This window comes from Anguilla anguilla, chromosome 8, assembly GCF_013347855.1.
Source record: "Anguilla anguilla isolate fAngAng1 chromosome 8, fAngAng1.pri, whole genome shotgun sequence".
NCBI lineage: Eukaryota > Metazoa > Chordata > Actinopteri > Anguilliformes > Anguillidae > Anguilla > Anguilla anguilla.
This window is the reverse complement of record NC_049208.1, coordinates 9,672,864-9,688,203: the sequence shown is the minus strand read 5'-3', so window position 1 is coordinate 9,688,203 and position 15,340 is coordinate 9,672,864. Positions and strand designations below refer to the sequence as shown.

The following is a 15,340-nucleotide window of genomic DNA, read 5'->3' as shown; positions in this document are numbered from 1 at the left end:
CAAACCCTGTTCCGTCCGGTAGGTCTTTACTCCAACCCTAACAAAGCGCACCTCGTTCAACAGCTAGAGATCTCGCTGAGCTGCTAATTAGTAGAATCAGGTGTGCTAAATTAAGGCTCAAGTGAAAACTGACAGGATGGTAGCCCTCCAGGAGCAGGGCTGGGCAGCCCTGGTCTTGCTGTTGAATGAGGCGTGCTTTGTTAGGGTTTGAAGTGAAAGCCTACAGGACAGTAGCCCTCCAGGAGCAGGGTTGGGCAGCCCTGCTCTTGCTGTTGAATGAGGTGTGCTTTGTTAGGATTTGAAGTGAAAGCCTACAGGACGGTAGCCCTCCAGGAGCAGGGTTGGGCAGCCCTGCTCTTGCTGTTGAATGAGGCGTGCTTTGTTAGGGTTTGAAGTGAAGGCCTACAGGACGGTAGACCTCCAGGAGCATGGTTGGGCAGCCCCTGGTCTCGCAGTGTGGGCAGCACTCAACCACTGAGAGCTGTGTGATTATGCCCCTGCTAACGTCCCCCGGAAACCCCTTATCTCCTGGACGCGGCAGTCCACTACGACCCCCGGAGAAACGGGGAGGAGCACAAGAGGAGAGCCGTCTGCTGGCTGTACATGAATGATTATTAGCCCCGACGCTAACTGCTGCCCTGGGTCTAGCGGATGGCTAACACAGTGTTCCTTCACCCCTCGTGCACCAATTATCCTCAATTCTTATGTTCTATTCTATGTCTATTTGTATACCCGGCACCTAGGGCCTGCTTTGTCAGGATACATAAACCCAGGTAAAAAAAGGGGCTTTGGTTGAATTATATTTCCAGCATTCATAAGTGCACAGGGGACCCTTTTACCTGAAGGACACACGATGCACCAAACATAATGCCTCCCTGGAGGTTAATGACAGAATGCTTATTTAATGTTTTTTTTATTTTTTTTATTACAGTGGCCTTAAAATTGATTTCAGGCTCAGCAGAGATTAGGTCCAATAACAGCGAGTGCATGTTACATGCTAATTAAAAGGTAAAGTGCTGGTTATTTTTTCCATATAATAGCTCAAGGGGGCCTTTTTAAGTGCTCGGTGCCACCTTCACCATTAATATCTGGGTCAGATATTTATAATAAGATTCTACTTTCCCTATTGTTGCTGAACACTGCTATATGGTATGTGGTGCAATGCGTTCCATGCCATGTGATCAATGTGATCTTGTTCCTCAATTTCCATTACTTTTTAATATTTTGAATATATGGTATTTTTTATTTTTTTATTTTTTTATTCCCACCCCTTTCACAAGCCAAGCCAAAGGCCTTGGAGGGGCCTAGGTTTGGGCCCCAGACCACATTTTGGCCCCTGCAGTAGACGATGGGATGTGTGTAGTCCGTCCCTGCCGTGCGTAACAAGTGCAAGGTAGGCCCAGCGAGGTCATCTACTGGCCATTCTTCCACTGCCCGTCCTTCACCCCGCCATTACCACCCGCTGCCGTGAGCGCTCTCGCCCCCTTGTGGCCGCACTGGGCGCAGCTCCGCGTTGCATTGCGCTCTTTCACAGAGAATGTAATCGACGCCCCCCGCTGTGATGTCAGCCGGTGTGGAACCACGTGAGCTACTCCGCTTTACTATCACCAGGAGATGAGTCATAATTGGAAGGGAAGTGGTGGGGGGGGGCTGGGATGCCATGGCAACAGGCCCGAGCTAACCCCACCACAACACTGACAGTGTCAGATGGTCTCCTTGGTCACAATACAAGCACAACCAGGAATCCTACCAAATCAGAAAGGAAGAGCATACATGGAACCAACTGAATTGATTAAATTCTCTACATTCAGGTCCCATGACTACAAGGACAGGCCAATTAACCAGACTTTTTTTTGGCCCTAGTGGTTGATTTAGAAATGGGCACATGTCCTCCACCAAAAGGTACAGGCTATAGGCGCTCTGCCAAGTTATGCATGGTTCCTGTCTCTCTTATACCCATAAAGTAGGTTTTTTGGAATGTTTTTTTTCCTCAAAATTCTAAGTCAGTGTTCTAGAGCTCCATTGCTTCCAGTTACCAGTCGTGATCAGCATTAGAATGTTCAGTTAAGAACATTCTAATTACATATGCATGACCTCACACCATAAAGGGCTAAAAAAAACAGAGCTCACATCATCAGTGCACAGAAAAAAGGGCGGGGCTCACCGTGGCGTGCGAGATGGTGAGGATGCCGCTCTTCACCGAACACTTCCGCCTCTGCCAGACCTTCCGCAGCCTAGGAGGCAGAGGCAGCCAATCACCGTAAGGCAACTAGTAACCAAAACTGTACTATACTTACACACTTACATCTGCCTAAACTATTTTAGAGCATATACACCGTGATCCACATTTCAGATTTATTTATACATTCAGTGCAGAACTAAAGCCAATAAAGCCAAAAATGTTTGTTCTTTACTTACTAAAATGCAGCCTACCCCCCCTCCCCCCCACCCAACATGCGTCTGTATGTTCAGCACTAAGGCCCTGCTTCTCTCCCCAAGTCCTGCAGGGCTTGGGTTACACCCACACACACACACACACACACACGCACGCACACACACACACACACACACACGCTGTGTCTGTCTGCAGCCACTCTGAGTGATGATGGAAGTGCGGCCCAGCAGCCAGCACTTAAGGAAATGTAACTGGAGCAGGAGGAGAGAGCTCGTGCACTGTGAACTGAGAGGGGCGACGGGCTCTCACTTCTGAGTACGTTCAGCTTCTGCCTTGAGACAAGCGGAGTGCGCATGAGTGTGTGTGAGAGAATGTGTGTGTGTGTGTGTGTGTGTGTGCGTGTGTGTGAGAGTGTGTGAGAGAGAATGTGTGTGTGTGTGAGAGTGTGTGTGAGAGAATGTGTGTGTGTGTGAGAGTGTGTGTGAGAGAATGTGTGTGTGTGAGTGTGTGTGAGATAATGTGTGTGTGTGTGTGAGAGAATGTGTGTGTGTGTGTGCGTGTGCGTGAGAGAATGTGTGTGAGTGAGAGTGTGTGTGTGTGAGAGAGTGTGTGTGTGTGTGTGTGTGTGTGTGAGAGAGAGAATGCATGTGTGTGTGTGTGTGTGTGTGTGTAAGACCTACCCATCGCTCTTCTTCATCAGATATCCCTTCTTCTCACTGCCAAACTCCTTGTTTCCCTGTAGCTGATGCATGCTGTATCCACCCTGCTTGCTCTGAGAGTCCTGCAGAAACACACACACACACACACACACACGTACGTTCATTATAGCATGCGCACTGCCAGCAAGTCAAGCAGCTTACAGCCTACAGCACTCCAGACAGGCTAAAAACACTCCACTCTCACATTAACCACGGAGTACGATCACCCAGAGAAACGGTGGCAGGACGATCCCCTTTTAGAACGATGAACAGACAGCACAGGATGTGATGGAGCAATTACACCTAATTACGAGTCGTGGAAAGAGAGTTTTAATCTGACTCTGATCTGAGAATGTTTTTCCCAGTTCCAAGTAGCATGCTCACTGCACCTGACGGGTACATGAGTGAATACCGTAACTGAGGTATTCCTTAACTTCACATGCTCAAAAAAGCCTTTCTAGCAGCTTCAAACTGAACCCGATTTGCAGCTACATATTGCAGACAGAAAAATTTGCACCTTTCATATCTGGATGTACTTGATCTTGAAGGAGGGGATTATACCTTAAACCTCCCTCAGTATAAAAGGACCTAATTCAACACTAGTGCTATGAAAGCCTTGTGATGTCCATGTAGTTTTTTTTTTTTTTTTTTGCTATCCTCAGCTTCTCTGTCTGACACCTGATGCCTTTGCAGCATTACTGTGATGTCCTGGCTACACAGTCACACCGCTACATCCTCACAGCAGTGTTCAAGTGATGGAAAAACACTCCTCGTGTGCAGCACCGTGAGTCATTCCAGGTCTTACCACAAGCCGGTTAGCACCTACCACCAACAGGCAGTTTCCATTCAAGCCTGGACAGGCTAAAACAAAGTGCTGCTCAACAGGAGTGTCATGGACATCCCCAAAGGCTGCTGGGACATTACCTCGCAAGTGTTCTGTGCACTACCCTGTTCTGAATTTGGCAGCATTTTCTGCGCTACCTTGCACTGGCTGCTGTACGTGCATTACCTTGTTCTGACTGTTCCAGCATTATGTGCACTACACTGCTGACCTATGGGCTCTCTGAAACAGAGCTGCGATCCAGCCAATGACACGCACACAAAGACACAGAGCATGCGGAGGGATCAGTCACTTACTCTCCTCGACTTCAGCGGGGAAAGGCAGTGGGGGGGGGAGAGAGGCAAAGCGTCAAAGACACAGACAAGCGAGCAGTGGGGCGGCAGTGTAGCACAATGGGTAAGGAGCTAGTCTTGTAACCTAAAGGTCACAGGTTCAATTCCCAGGTCAGACACTGCCGTTGTACCCATGAGCAAAGTACTACATTGCTTCAGTGTATATCCAGCTGTATAAATGGATACGATGTAAATGTTGAATGTAGAATTTTGAGTAAGTCACTCTGGATAAGAGCGTCCGCTAAATGCCTGTAATGGTTTAGAGAGAGGTCCACCTCAGCAGGGAAGGACATGCATACTGGGAGTTTTCTTAAACAGGTAAATAATCAAGCTAACCCCAGGGAAAGTTTTTAGATGGACAATTCAAGGATACATATAATTAAGATTAAGCCAAGCCCATCAAAATTCTGTCTGCATTTATCAAGCCAAACCACTCTTGCCTTACTTCAGGTGTTTACCACTTTTTTACTCAGCGAACACAGCATTTAGTAATGGCACATCAAAATCAAGCATTGTAGATTTTTAAAAGGCAACACTGCACCCCAAAACACCCTAAAATGTTTTTTTTTTTTTGTGAGGAACAAGTGAGTTAGGGTTCTTTATGGTTCGGCCAGAGAGGCCTTCCAAACAATTTATAAAGAAAAGAAAGCAAAAAAAATCATTTGGAGTCATCAACCTGTCAAAGCTAATTATCAGTGGCCTGAATCTGACCAGAACTGGGCCAAAAATAGCTGTATTTGAAAGATTGTTTATGAAAGCCAACTCTTCCAAACCGCTGAAGTTTTCAAATATGCTCAACTAAAGATAAATATTTGTTTCACTATTTAAATACTGGTCCCACAAAAACAAATGTGTGAAATTACTCAAATATTACAAAGCAAGATTTAAAAAATATATTTTATAAAGCTTAAATGTACCGAGTGCTTCCAAAACATTTCAGTGCAATTACTAATTAACTGTCTAGGAGGATTTAAGGATGAGATTAACAAGGACAGAGTCGTCTACAGTCAAATGCTCTCAACATTTTTCTAGAGGGACACAACAAAGCAGGCTTCCTAAAACAGCTAACTAACCAGCGTAAAGGGACAACTACCGCAATTACAAACTAAACTACGCGAGCAGACAGAATACCACGGTCACCTCACCAGTATCAAGAATGAGAAGCGCAGCTCTAATGCATGCTGGGAAATGTAGGCATAAAAGAAAATATAATTCCGTTAACATGTCCACGTGATCAGAGGGGCTAAAGCTAACTGCGGACTAGACACCGTTTGTCCTATTACACTGAGAAGCCAGTGTGGCACAACACTGGTTACCAGCAAGGCCGACCTCACACTGGCTACCAGCATGGTACAGCACTGGCCACTCCCACCGCTGAACAGGGGGGCCAACCGCCAACTTCCTTTGTGTAGCGGCTACCGGCAGGGATACCGACGCTAAAACTTTTGAAATTGTGTTGGTGCTTAAACGGTGCCTGACCCGATACCTTCTTTAAAACGAAGAGCAGCCAGGAATGTCTTTTTTTTATTGCAAAGGCAAAGATTATTTATTTATCTGTTAAATTACACTTAAAAAAAAAAAAAAATTTTAAACAGTATAACGTTTCGCTTTCACCGAATTTAGGGCTTGCTAGCTTGCTAACGGTGCCCGCTGTCGACCGAGCGAGTGTGACGTTAGCTAGCGAAGGCGTGTGGCTCCAAAATGAGGCACCGAAATCTGCATTGTGACTCAGTGCGGTAGGTAGTGGTTTTAATCGAGTCGATGACACAGTGGTACCGTGTTTCGGTACCAAACCCTAGCTACTGGGCGCTGTGGGCCACCTTTCGGCTTTTGTGTTACTTCACCTTACAAATCTGAAGACTTGGTCTCGTCTGATTTACTAAAGTGAAGTGCACTCCGTCAAGAATCAAATCTGCTCGGCATAATTTGATTCCTAACACAGGCCTAAATGAATTTATTCTCATGCTGGTTTTCTCCCAAAGGTTGAGATCATCGCTGAATGACTCATTCTTTTCACAGACACTTTTTAAAAAATTGAAGTGCACTCAGCCCTGATCTTATTTTGGTTGCGGTACATCTGGAAGGGAAGGATAGCAAACCGAATACGGACAGAGCGCGGCTGGATCAACTGTTAGAGGCCGGGGCTACAGCGCAAATCAGAACTGGGGGGACGGGGGGACGGGGGGGCGGGGGGGGGGATGGCTCGGAGGGAACACTCGAGTCCGACCGTCACCCACGCCGGGAGCAGCGGGAATTAATTTATCTAATTAAATCTTAATTCGGCGGCAGGATGTAGCGGCGGCGTGTACTTCCCGCGGCTGGACATGACAGCTCTGCTCCACCGGACGCCGCGGCGGTGATCCTCTGGGGGTACGAGAGCCGCCGCAAGCCCCCTGAGTGACTCACGCGTAAAAAGGTCCGACTTCGCCGGCGATGTTTGCGTCGCGTTGAGAGAGGCTGTTTTGTCTGAGCATCGCTTTTATTTTATTTACCCTGAACGGTCTGACCGCCTTCGGAAAAGGCAGATGATTATCGCGTTCTTGAGAACAGGGAAGCAAAATGTCTCTCGTGCATCGTGTCCCAGAAACCCTCTAAGAGACCCTGTAATGATTTGGTAGCCCAGACACACCCGGGAACAGCGACGCATCGAAACCCAGGGGGGGCCATCTGTAAATTCCCCTCGCCGCGGATGAACAGGGTTCACACAAAAAAAAAAATTGGATTTGCGGAAATTTCTAGCCCTTTCTGTTACGTGACCTTGATTTCATAAGTAGGCTGGAGGCTCCCCATTGCGTAAAGCATGGATTAGCATTTTGAGAGGACAGAGGAAATTTCAGACTCTCTAGTTCTTAACAAGCATTAGTTAGGGGTGCCCAGCAGTAGTCCATGCCTGCAGAGCCATAGCACACTATATCATTTTCAAGGCAAGAGAAACCGTATTAAAGAACAACCTAACCACATTAATCTTTTTAAAACAAGCTCTTTGCCCAGACTAATATGAATAGCTCAGCTTAGCTCAGGGGTGGGCAGATCCGGGCCTGGACGTCCAGTGTGTACCCAGGTTTGTTTCCACCAAATTTCCCCTGGCTAAATTAGCCAATTGGCTGCACACATCAATACTGGTTCACTCTGTAGAATGGATCGGTCTGTAAAACGTTTCATACAGGGACACAAGAACAGTTTTCGGCTGTCATTCATGCGCTTGGAGAAATGTAGCTGAAATGTCAGACGGTGTAAATGTTAGGCCTGATTGAGTCATTAAGGGCAGAAGTTGGCATGGAAACCAGAAACAGACAAAGTCCTCAAATGCCCACCTCTGGCTTAGCTAAAGCACAGGCCACAGGCCTACCACAGAGGCCCAGTGATCTGTCCACCTCTGCTTCCCCCTCGATGAAGCTCCGCTCAAATTCATATTCAAATTTCTTAATTATCATGACAAAATTTTCATTTGCATTGCCAAAGCGTGACAAGGAACACGTGGAAACATCAGATGACAAGCAGTAATAACAGAATAATGTGATTGCATACATACGTATACACATCCAGGTACATACTATGCTATATATACATACACAAACAGTAATAATAATACTAATAATAATATTAACATATTAACAGGATAATAATAGCCAAGGTCGCTATCTGCCCACCTCCTTCTGGTCCAGCTGGAGAGAGGACTTAATGAGATCCCGCAGGGCAGTCAGCTGCTTCTTCTCCTCGTCCTGCGTCTGTTTAATCTAGGGGGCAGAGGAGGACAGGGCTCACCCACGGTGCGGGACACCCCAGCTTTGGGTAAGGGGGAGGAGGACAGGGCAGGACACCTCCGCTTTGGGTAAGGGGGAGGAGGACAGGGCTCACCCACGGGGCGGGACACACCAGCTTTGGGTAAGGGGTGTTCCACTCTTACCTCTTTCATAGCAAAGGCAGACAAAGACCTCTCTTTCTGAAGTGAAAAACCTATGGGATGGCTGATCTCCAGGTACAGGGTGGGACAGCCCTGTTATACAGCATCGAACTACATATTTTTCTATGTACTCCACGCCAAATTAAAGTGGCTTGTTTTCTGATTAAATAACAGAACTATGTAGTGCCAAATCTTTAAAAGCCTTTACTAGACTTTACATGCTCTTCACTATGAAAAAACAAAGCACAAAAAACCTAAAAACATAAGTTTACATGAGACTCATTAGCAGTCTTGTTTTCTGCTTCATTACAGTATTTATCTAGCATATTCACATTTTGCATGAATAAAGATCAGCCCTTCTATTCAGAAACGTCAGATGAGAGGTTTTGTTTGAGCTCATCCGTGCTTACATTATACAGGTCGGCTGCCAGTTTCTCGATGTACTGTTTCAGCTTGTCCGCAGTTTTCAGGCCATCCTGGAAAAAGCTGAAACAAGATGGATGTTGTTCAGTCAGCTGTTGGAAGTCAGCCGCACTCTCTCTTAACACTCCCACTTCACAATTCTTACCCACAATTCTTTGTGTGTGTGTGGGGAACTGCAGACTGCAGAACGTGTGCCAGTTGATTAACAGACAGACTAAAGTTAATATAAAACTGATGGATATTAAGCAGCCATTGGGAGAGCAGAAAGCTGTAATCCAGTTTGCATGAGCACATTAAAAACCAAAACCAACGCACACATACTGTAAACACGAGGCCTGGACAGCACAGCAGGCTGCCAGAGTCAGCAGCTCTACCAGCTCAGCGATTCTCACGAAGCTAAAACTTTATACCCTTGAGCTTCCTCTCAGGCACTGACACGCCACGAGAAAATAATATGGAAATGAAAACTGCTCCAAGACACCGTTTTGTATGCAAGATAAAAGAACTCTGTGACGTGAGATAGTCAGATGGAATCGGACTGTAGATTTGGGCCGCTCTCCTTGGTGCCCTAGATACGCAGGGAAACTTCAGAGCGGCATCTACTGTTCTACTTCCGGGTCATCGGCATGTTACCCTCAGGGACGGGCACAGCGTTAGTCCTCCAGAGCAAATGTACCAGAAGAAGAGACACCAAAGGCTGGAATCCCTTCTGAGAACCCGTGAATGTTAGTACTGCAACATGCAGCAAGAGCTTAATGGACAGGTGTGTTAGCTGCTACATGCTACAGTGAGCTGAACAGACAGGTGTGTTAGCAGCTACATGCTGCAGTGAGCTTAATGGACAGGTGTGTTAGCTGCTACATGCTGCAGTGAGCTCAATGGACAGGTGTGTTAGCTGCTACATGCTACAGTGAGCTCAATGGACAGGTGTGTTAGCTGCTACATGCTACAGTGAGCTGAACAGACAGGTGTGTTAGCTGCTACATGCTGCAGTGAGCTTAATGGACAGGTGTGTTAGCTGCTACATGCTGCAGTGAGCTTAATGGACAGGTGTGTTAGCTGCTACATGCTACAGTGAGCTTAACGGACAGGTGTGTTAGCTGCTACATGCTACAGTGAGCTTGACTGACAGGTGTGTTAGCTGCTACATGCTAGTGAGCTTAATGGACAGGTGTGTTAGCTGCTACATGCTGCAGTGAGCTTAATGGACAGGTGTGTTAGCTGCTACATGCTGCAGTGAGCTCAATGGACAGGTGTGTTAGCAGCTACATGCTGCAGTGAGCTTAATGGACAGGTGTGTTAGCTGCTACATGCTGCAGTGAGCTTAATGGACAGGTGTGTTAGCTGCTACATGCTGCAGTGAGCTCAATGGACAGGTGTGTTAGCAGCTACATGCTACAGTGAGCTCAATGGACAGGTGTGTTAGCTGCTACATGCTACAGTGAGCTCAATGGACAGGTGTGTTAGCTGCTACATTCTACAGTGAGCTCAACGGACAGGTGTGTTAGCTGCTACATGCTACAGTGAGCTCAACGGACAGGTGTGTTAGCTGCTACATGCTACAGTGAGCTCAATGGACAGGTGTGTTAGCTGCTACATGCTACAGTGAGCTTAACGGACAGGTGTTAGCTGCTACGTGCTACAGTGAGCTTAACGGACAGGTGTGTTAGCTGCTACGTGCTGCAGCGAGCTCGACGGATAGGTGTGTTAGCTGCTACGTGCTGCAGCGAGCTCGACGGATAGGTGTGTTAGCTGCTACAGGTGTGTTACGGACAGGTACAGTATGTTAGCTGGCCTTCGGCCAACGCCGCAGTCTTTGCCAAAACAATACCTCAAAGTACCAAAGATAGTGACTGAAAGAGGAACATTTTCCCAGCAACACCGTCTGCCTGAGTTATATTTTCCTAAAATAAACAAAACTGGGACAGCAGCTGCAAAAGCCAAGTTTCCTCAGATTGTGTTTTTCAGACAGACAGACAGACGGACGGGGTGATTCACCTCAGGATTTCCCGGAGACCTAGTGTGCCCTTGGCGGCACGCCTAGACTTAATTCTCATGCCACCGAGACAAAAAAAACATAACAAAAATACATACAAAACATCCTAAAGCACAGTGTCCCCATTACTGCACTGGGCTGTCCTGTTTCTACTCGGTCCAAAGACAAGATTGCTGCCCCTGCCCCCCTGCCCCCCCCGGCCCACCAACAGAAACCTGGCTTTCTTAGGCCTTCGATTCAAGTAGTAAACAAGCCCAGCCCACACAACATCCACTGCAAGGCCGGAGAAGGCCACAGGGGGGTGGGGCTGCCTGCTGCATGTGAGCGAGAGCGTACGAGTTTGTTAAGAGTAAGCGTGAGCGACAGCTTTTTTATAATCCAAACGTCGTTAACAAAAAACTATAATTAGCATTACTTCAAAAAACCTGCTAGGAAAACAATTTGCACTCTTATCGCCAGCGTTCTGACCTCATTGGCAATGCAAATGCGGGTAAATGTATGCATCCGATTTCACCCACCGCACACCAACGGTATCAGCCGCTGAACTGAAGCCCTTCCTCAAAAACACTTAATTTTATTCAGGGTCCAGTCTATGCGGAGACAGGAACAGGAGCCCTGTACAGAGAAACTGAAAGGCACACAGGCTTTAAGGGAAAAGCCCCAAACCGAACGCAATAAGGATTGCTCCCACGTTCCCGGGAATATTTATTCTTCCCCGCCACTGCCTGTCGAGAGGAGAAAAAAAGAAAAAAAAAAGTATCAAAGCTCCATCATTCTGACGCCTCTGATGGATCTCACGGGCTTGCGGTAAACCTGTAACAGAACCCGCCGGACCTGCTAAGAGACACTGCTGCCTGCTGACTTCTGTTGCCGTGGCATTCTGCTGCACACCACCTGACTCACCACGATCACACCTGATTGGCTGAAACCAGCTTGTGAAGGCTGGAGAAGCTTAAATCGACACTCCTGGTAGGAGTGATAGGTTTTTATTAAAAATGTCATTAAAATTCAACCTACAGGACAACTATAATAAATATATGAAAGTGATGATAATTGATATTTTCACATTCAGTATATGCACTATTCAGGGAATTTTGACATATACTGAAACATATTCCTTTTATTTTAGATTGACACACAACATGTATATTAATATATTACAAGTAATTTTTTCCCATTTAAGATAGCATGACTGTGTCTGTGTGCTTGTGTGTGTGTAAGGTGACTGGGGAATGGTTCAGCCGTATGTACCATATTTGGACCGCCTAACGTCTTTTCTCTCTCTCTCTCTCCAGCCCTTATCTCTCCCTCGTTCTCGCTCTCTCTGTCTAAACTGCGCAGTAAATCACTCAGTCTGGGAGCCCCACTGCACGAGACAAGCCGAGCGCCCTGCCCGGCAACAGCCAGCCCGGCAACAGCCAGCGCGACGCGTCACTTTCAGAGTCCTCCCCTCTCCCCCCGCGGACAGATCCATCCCGCCCCTCCTCGTCACAGGCTTTGTCTATCATTACGCTTTCCTCTTAACCACTCCATCCAAGTCATCTCGTAATGCATTTCCACGTCCGTAGATAAACCCCTTCCCCTTTATTTTTATTAATCAGTTCCAATTAAACATTGATTCAGAACAATGATTTTAGGACTGTGAGAAATAACCGCCCGGGGGGTCTATTTCAACAATGAGGATCGCTTAAGTTGGAATTACCCATCATGCCCCTCCCTGTCCCCGTGCTTCACGTTTCGTCCTGAGAACGGTCTCGATTAGGGACCCGCAGCTGATGGGATTTTTTCGGAGCTGCAGAGTCTAACCGCGCAGCGCGATGACAGCTCTTCCGCAGGAACGCCGTCACGCTGACGGCTCTGCGTCCGCTGGGAATCTCTGCTGACTTTACAGAGTCGTGAAAAAGTCACAACACATAATCCAACACTGCGTTCTATCCGTGAAATTTCTACCTTTCTTTTTTCTTTTTGCATCCGCGCGATCTCTAAAATGACTGCAAAAACAGAAATCAGCATTCCTTATGCTACAGGGTGTGTTTTGGAGGCAAAAAAAGTCTGGTTCAGAGCCACAGCGGGAAACCACACTATTACAGCTTCCTTCACGGGCTTTATATAGCCCCCAAAACCAGCTCAGCACAACGCCGCTGAGAGCAAAATAGCAGCCAGCATCCTCGTCCTGACCAGAGTACCAACAGATATCCCAAAAAGATACTAGTAATATTACAACATTCTGTGGTGAGCCAGTTCATCTGACCTCCAAACACTGGACCTCCAGCTTGCCCTTTTCCAGTAAAAAAACACCTTGCTAAACAGAACACCGCCAACTATAAGACGAAACATTTCCACAAATGGAACGCAGATATAATATTCTCATACTGAATGTGAAATCTATGAGGGTGTAGGTCACACCTGCCAAGCCATTGAGAAGCAGGAACAGGAAGTAGGGCGGGACTACTCACTTGCACTGCGCGTGGTAATACTTGATCAGGTTCTGCAGAAGGTCCACCCCCTTCTTGGTCTTGATCTCGTTCACTTTGATCAGGTACTGGACGAGCAAATATGGGGGACAAGAAGAGAACATTAAGATACCATTAGTGACTTATGAAAAGTTGAACTGCACAATGTGGACATTTCGGAGGCCAATATCAATAACTGATATTTTACCAGCCAATGCTGGTAAACTGCAAACTGCAACCAATTTTATTTACACATTCACAGAATAAGTAGATGAGCACAGACAGCAACTTATGAAGGAAAAATGTGACAAATTGTATTTGTACATGAATCAATAAAGTCACTAGTATCTCCATGCAGCTTTGCTGGTGAGTTTGGCTTAGCTCATTTCAGGCTAATGCTTCTGTATTCTCTATTCAACCGAGTGTGGCTGAGTTTTTCGTGTGCGTGTATGTCTGTGTGCGCGTATGTGTGTGTGTGTGTGTGTGTGTGTGTGTGTGCATTCTTAAATACCTTGGATGCTGCTAGGATGGGGGGGAATTTATTCACTGTTTATTCATTTATTATCTGGTTACGGAACACAGGGGAGGAAAGAGAGGACAATTGAACAGAGCAAAATAACCCCGAGCCATCTGTTAGCTCAGTCTCCCTGCTCCACATTAGACTGTACCCTTTAACTCTGAGCCAGTGTTACAGCGTCTCTGCTCCACATTAGACTGAACCCTTTAACACTGAGCCAGTGTTACAGTGTCTCTGCTCCACATTAGACTGAACCCTTTAACACTGAGCCAGTGTTACAGTGCCTCTGCTCCACATTAGACTGAACCCTTTAACACTGAGCCAGTGTTACAGCCTCTCTGCTCCACATTAGACTGAACCCTTTAACACTGAGCCAGTGTTACAGTGCCTCTGCTCCACATTAGACAGAACCCTTTAACACTGAGCCAGTGTTAGTGTCTCTGCTCCACATTAGACTGAACCCTTTAACACTGAGCCAGTGTTACAGTGCCTCTGCTCCACATTAGACAGTACCCTTTAACACTGAGCCAGTGTTACAGCCTCTCTGCTCCACATTAGACTGAACCCTTTAACACTGAGCCAGTGTTACAGCCTCCCTTCTCCACATTAGACTGAACCCTTTAACACTGAGCCAGTGTTACAGTGTCTCTGCTCCACATTAGACTGAACCCTTTAACACTGAGCCAGTGTTAGTCTCTGAGCTCCAGATTAGACTGAACCCTTTAACACTGAGCCAGTGTTAGTGTCTCTGCTCCACATTAGACTGAACCCTTTAACACTGAGCCAGTGTTACAGTGTCTCAGCTCCAGATTAGACTGATCCCTTTAACACTGAGCCAGTGTTAGTCTCTGAGCTCCAGATTAGACTGATCCCTTTAACACTGGGCCAGTGTTAGTTTGAGACATTATAGTTTGACACCGTTTGGAAACAGTATCAAACTATAATGTTAACCATTCCCAATTCGTGTTTGGCACGGGGGTGCCAACTTCAGCACTAGCACTGCGCTTAAATACGAACAGAGCGGACGCTTCCCCTCAGTAAAGAGACTGCTGGTGGTGTTTTGCTCATGACTCCACAGACTCCACGGGCAGCACAGTGTGCTTCCCGTGACCCTGCTCCGCGACCTTCGACCCCCCCGGCGCTCACCTCGCACATCTGCAGCTGGAAGAGTCGGCGCTCCTTCTCCATCTCCTCGGCGATCTCGGCGCCGGTGATCTCGGTGCGGATCATTCCGTGCTGCTTCGCGTGCTCCCGCTTCTCCTTCTCGATCTTCGTGCTGGAAAAATCAGGAAAACTCCCGAATCAGGAAAACTCCCGAATCAGGAAAACTCCCGAATCAGGAAAACTCCCGAATCAGGAAAACTCCCGAATCAGGAAAACTCCCGAATCAGGAAAACTCCCGAATCAGGAAAACTCCCGAATCAGGAAAACTCCCGAATTTGGGGGGGGGGGGGGGGGGGAGCCAGCTCTCCCAGCACAAGGTGCTTCTGGGAAAACTGACAGCTTCACTTATATAGAACAACTTGCAGATACAGCACAGTAGTCCACAGTTCATAATTTCCATCTTATTTTCCAGGGGTAATATTAAATATATTGCCTCGCTGTCTGATTTTCAGTCAATTTAATGAAAAATAATGGGGCTGACAGTTATCATTAATCTTTTCCACGACTGAAATGGAGCTCCTTTCTCATGTCAATCTCTATGAGAGAAGAGGAAATATGTGCCCAGTCGATAAGGACTGAACGACTAATGCTGTGCTTTTGATTCTGTTTGTGAATGG

The 15,340-nt window shown here is 46.9% G+C and overlaps 1 protein-coding gene across 8 annotated transcripts in view; it reads right to left on the bottom strand.

Moving 5' to 3' along the window:
- Positions 1-15,340, bottom strand: part of asap1a (ArfGAP with SH3 domain, ankyrin repeat and PH domain 1a) — a 103,844-nt gene that overhangs the window by 24,678 nt on the left and 63,826 nt on the right. For 5 of the 8 annotated variants that reach the window (XM_035429679.1, XM_035429674.1, XM_035429673.1 and 2 more), the window contains 7 exons: positions 14,706-14,835; positions 13,046-13,131; positions 8,581-8,656; positions 7,917-8,003; positions 4,231-4,239; positions 3,076-3,176; positions 2,165-2,234 (listed from right to left, as the gene is read on the bottom strand). In XM_035429679.1, coding sequence (XP_035285570.1) covers positions 2,165-2,234; positions 3,076-3,176; positions 4,231-4,239; positions 7,917-8,003; positions 8,581-8,656; positions 13,046-13,131; positions 14,706-14,835 — 559 coding nt within the window. The remainder of the gene's footprint in view (positions 1-2,164; positions 2,235-3,075; positions 3,177-4,230; positions 4,240-7,916; positions 8,004-8,580; positions 8,657-13,045; positions 13,132-14,705; positions 14,836-15,340) is intronic. The other 3 variants (XM_035429676.1, XM_035429675.1, XM_035429681.1) reach the window with 1 other exon arrangement.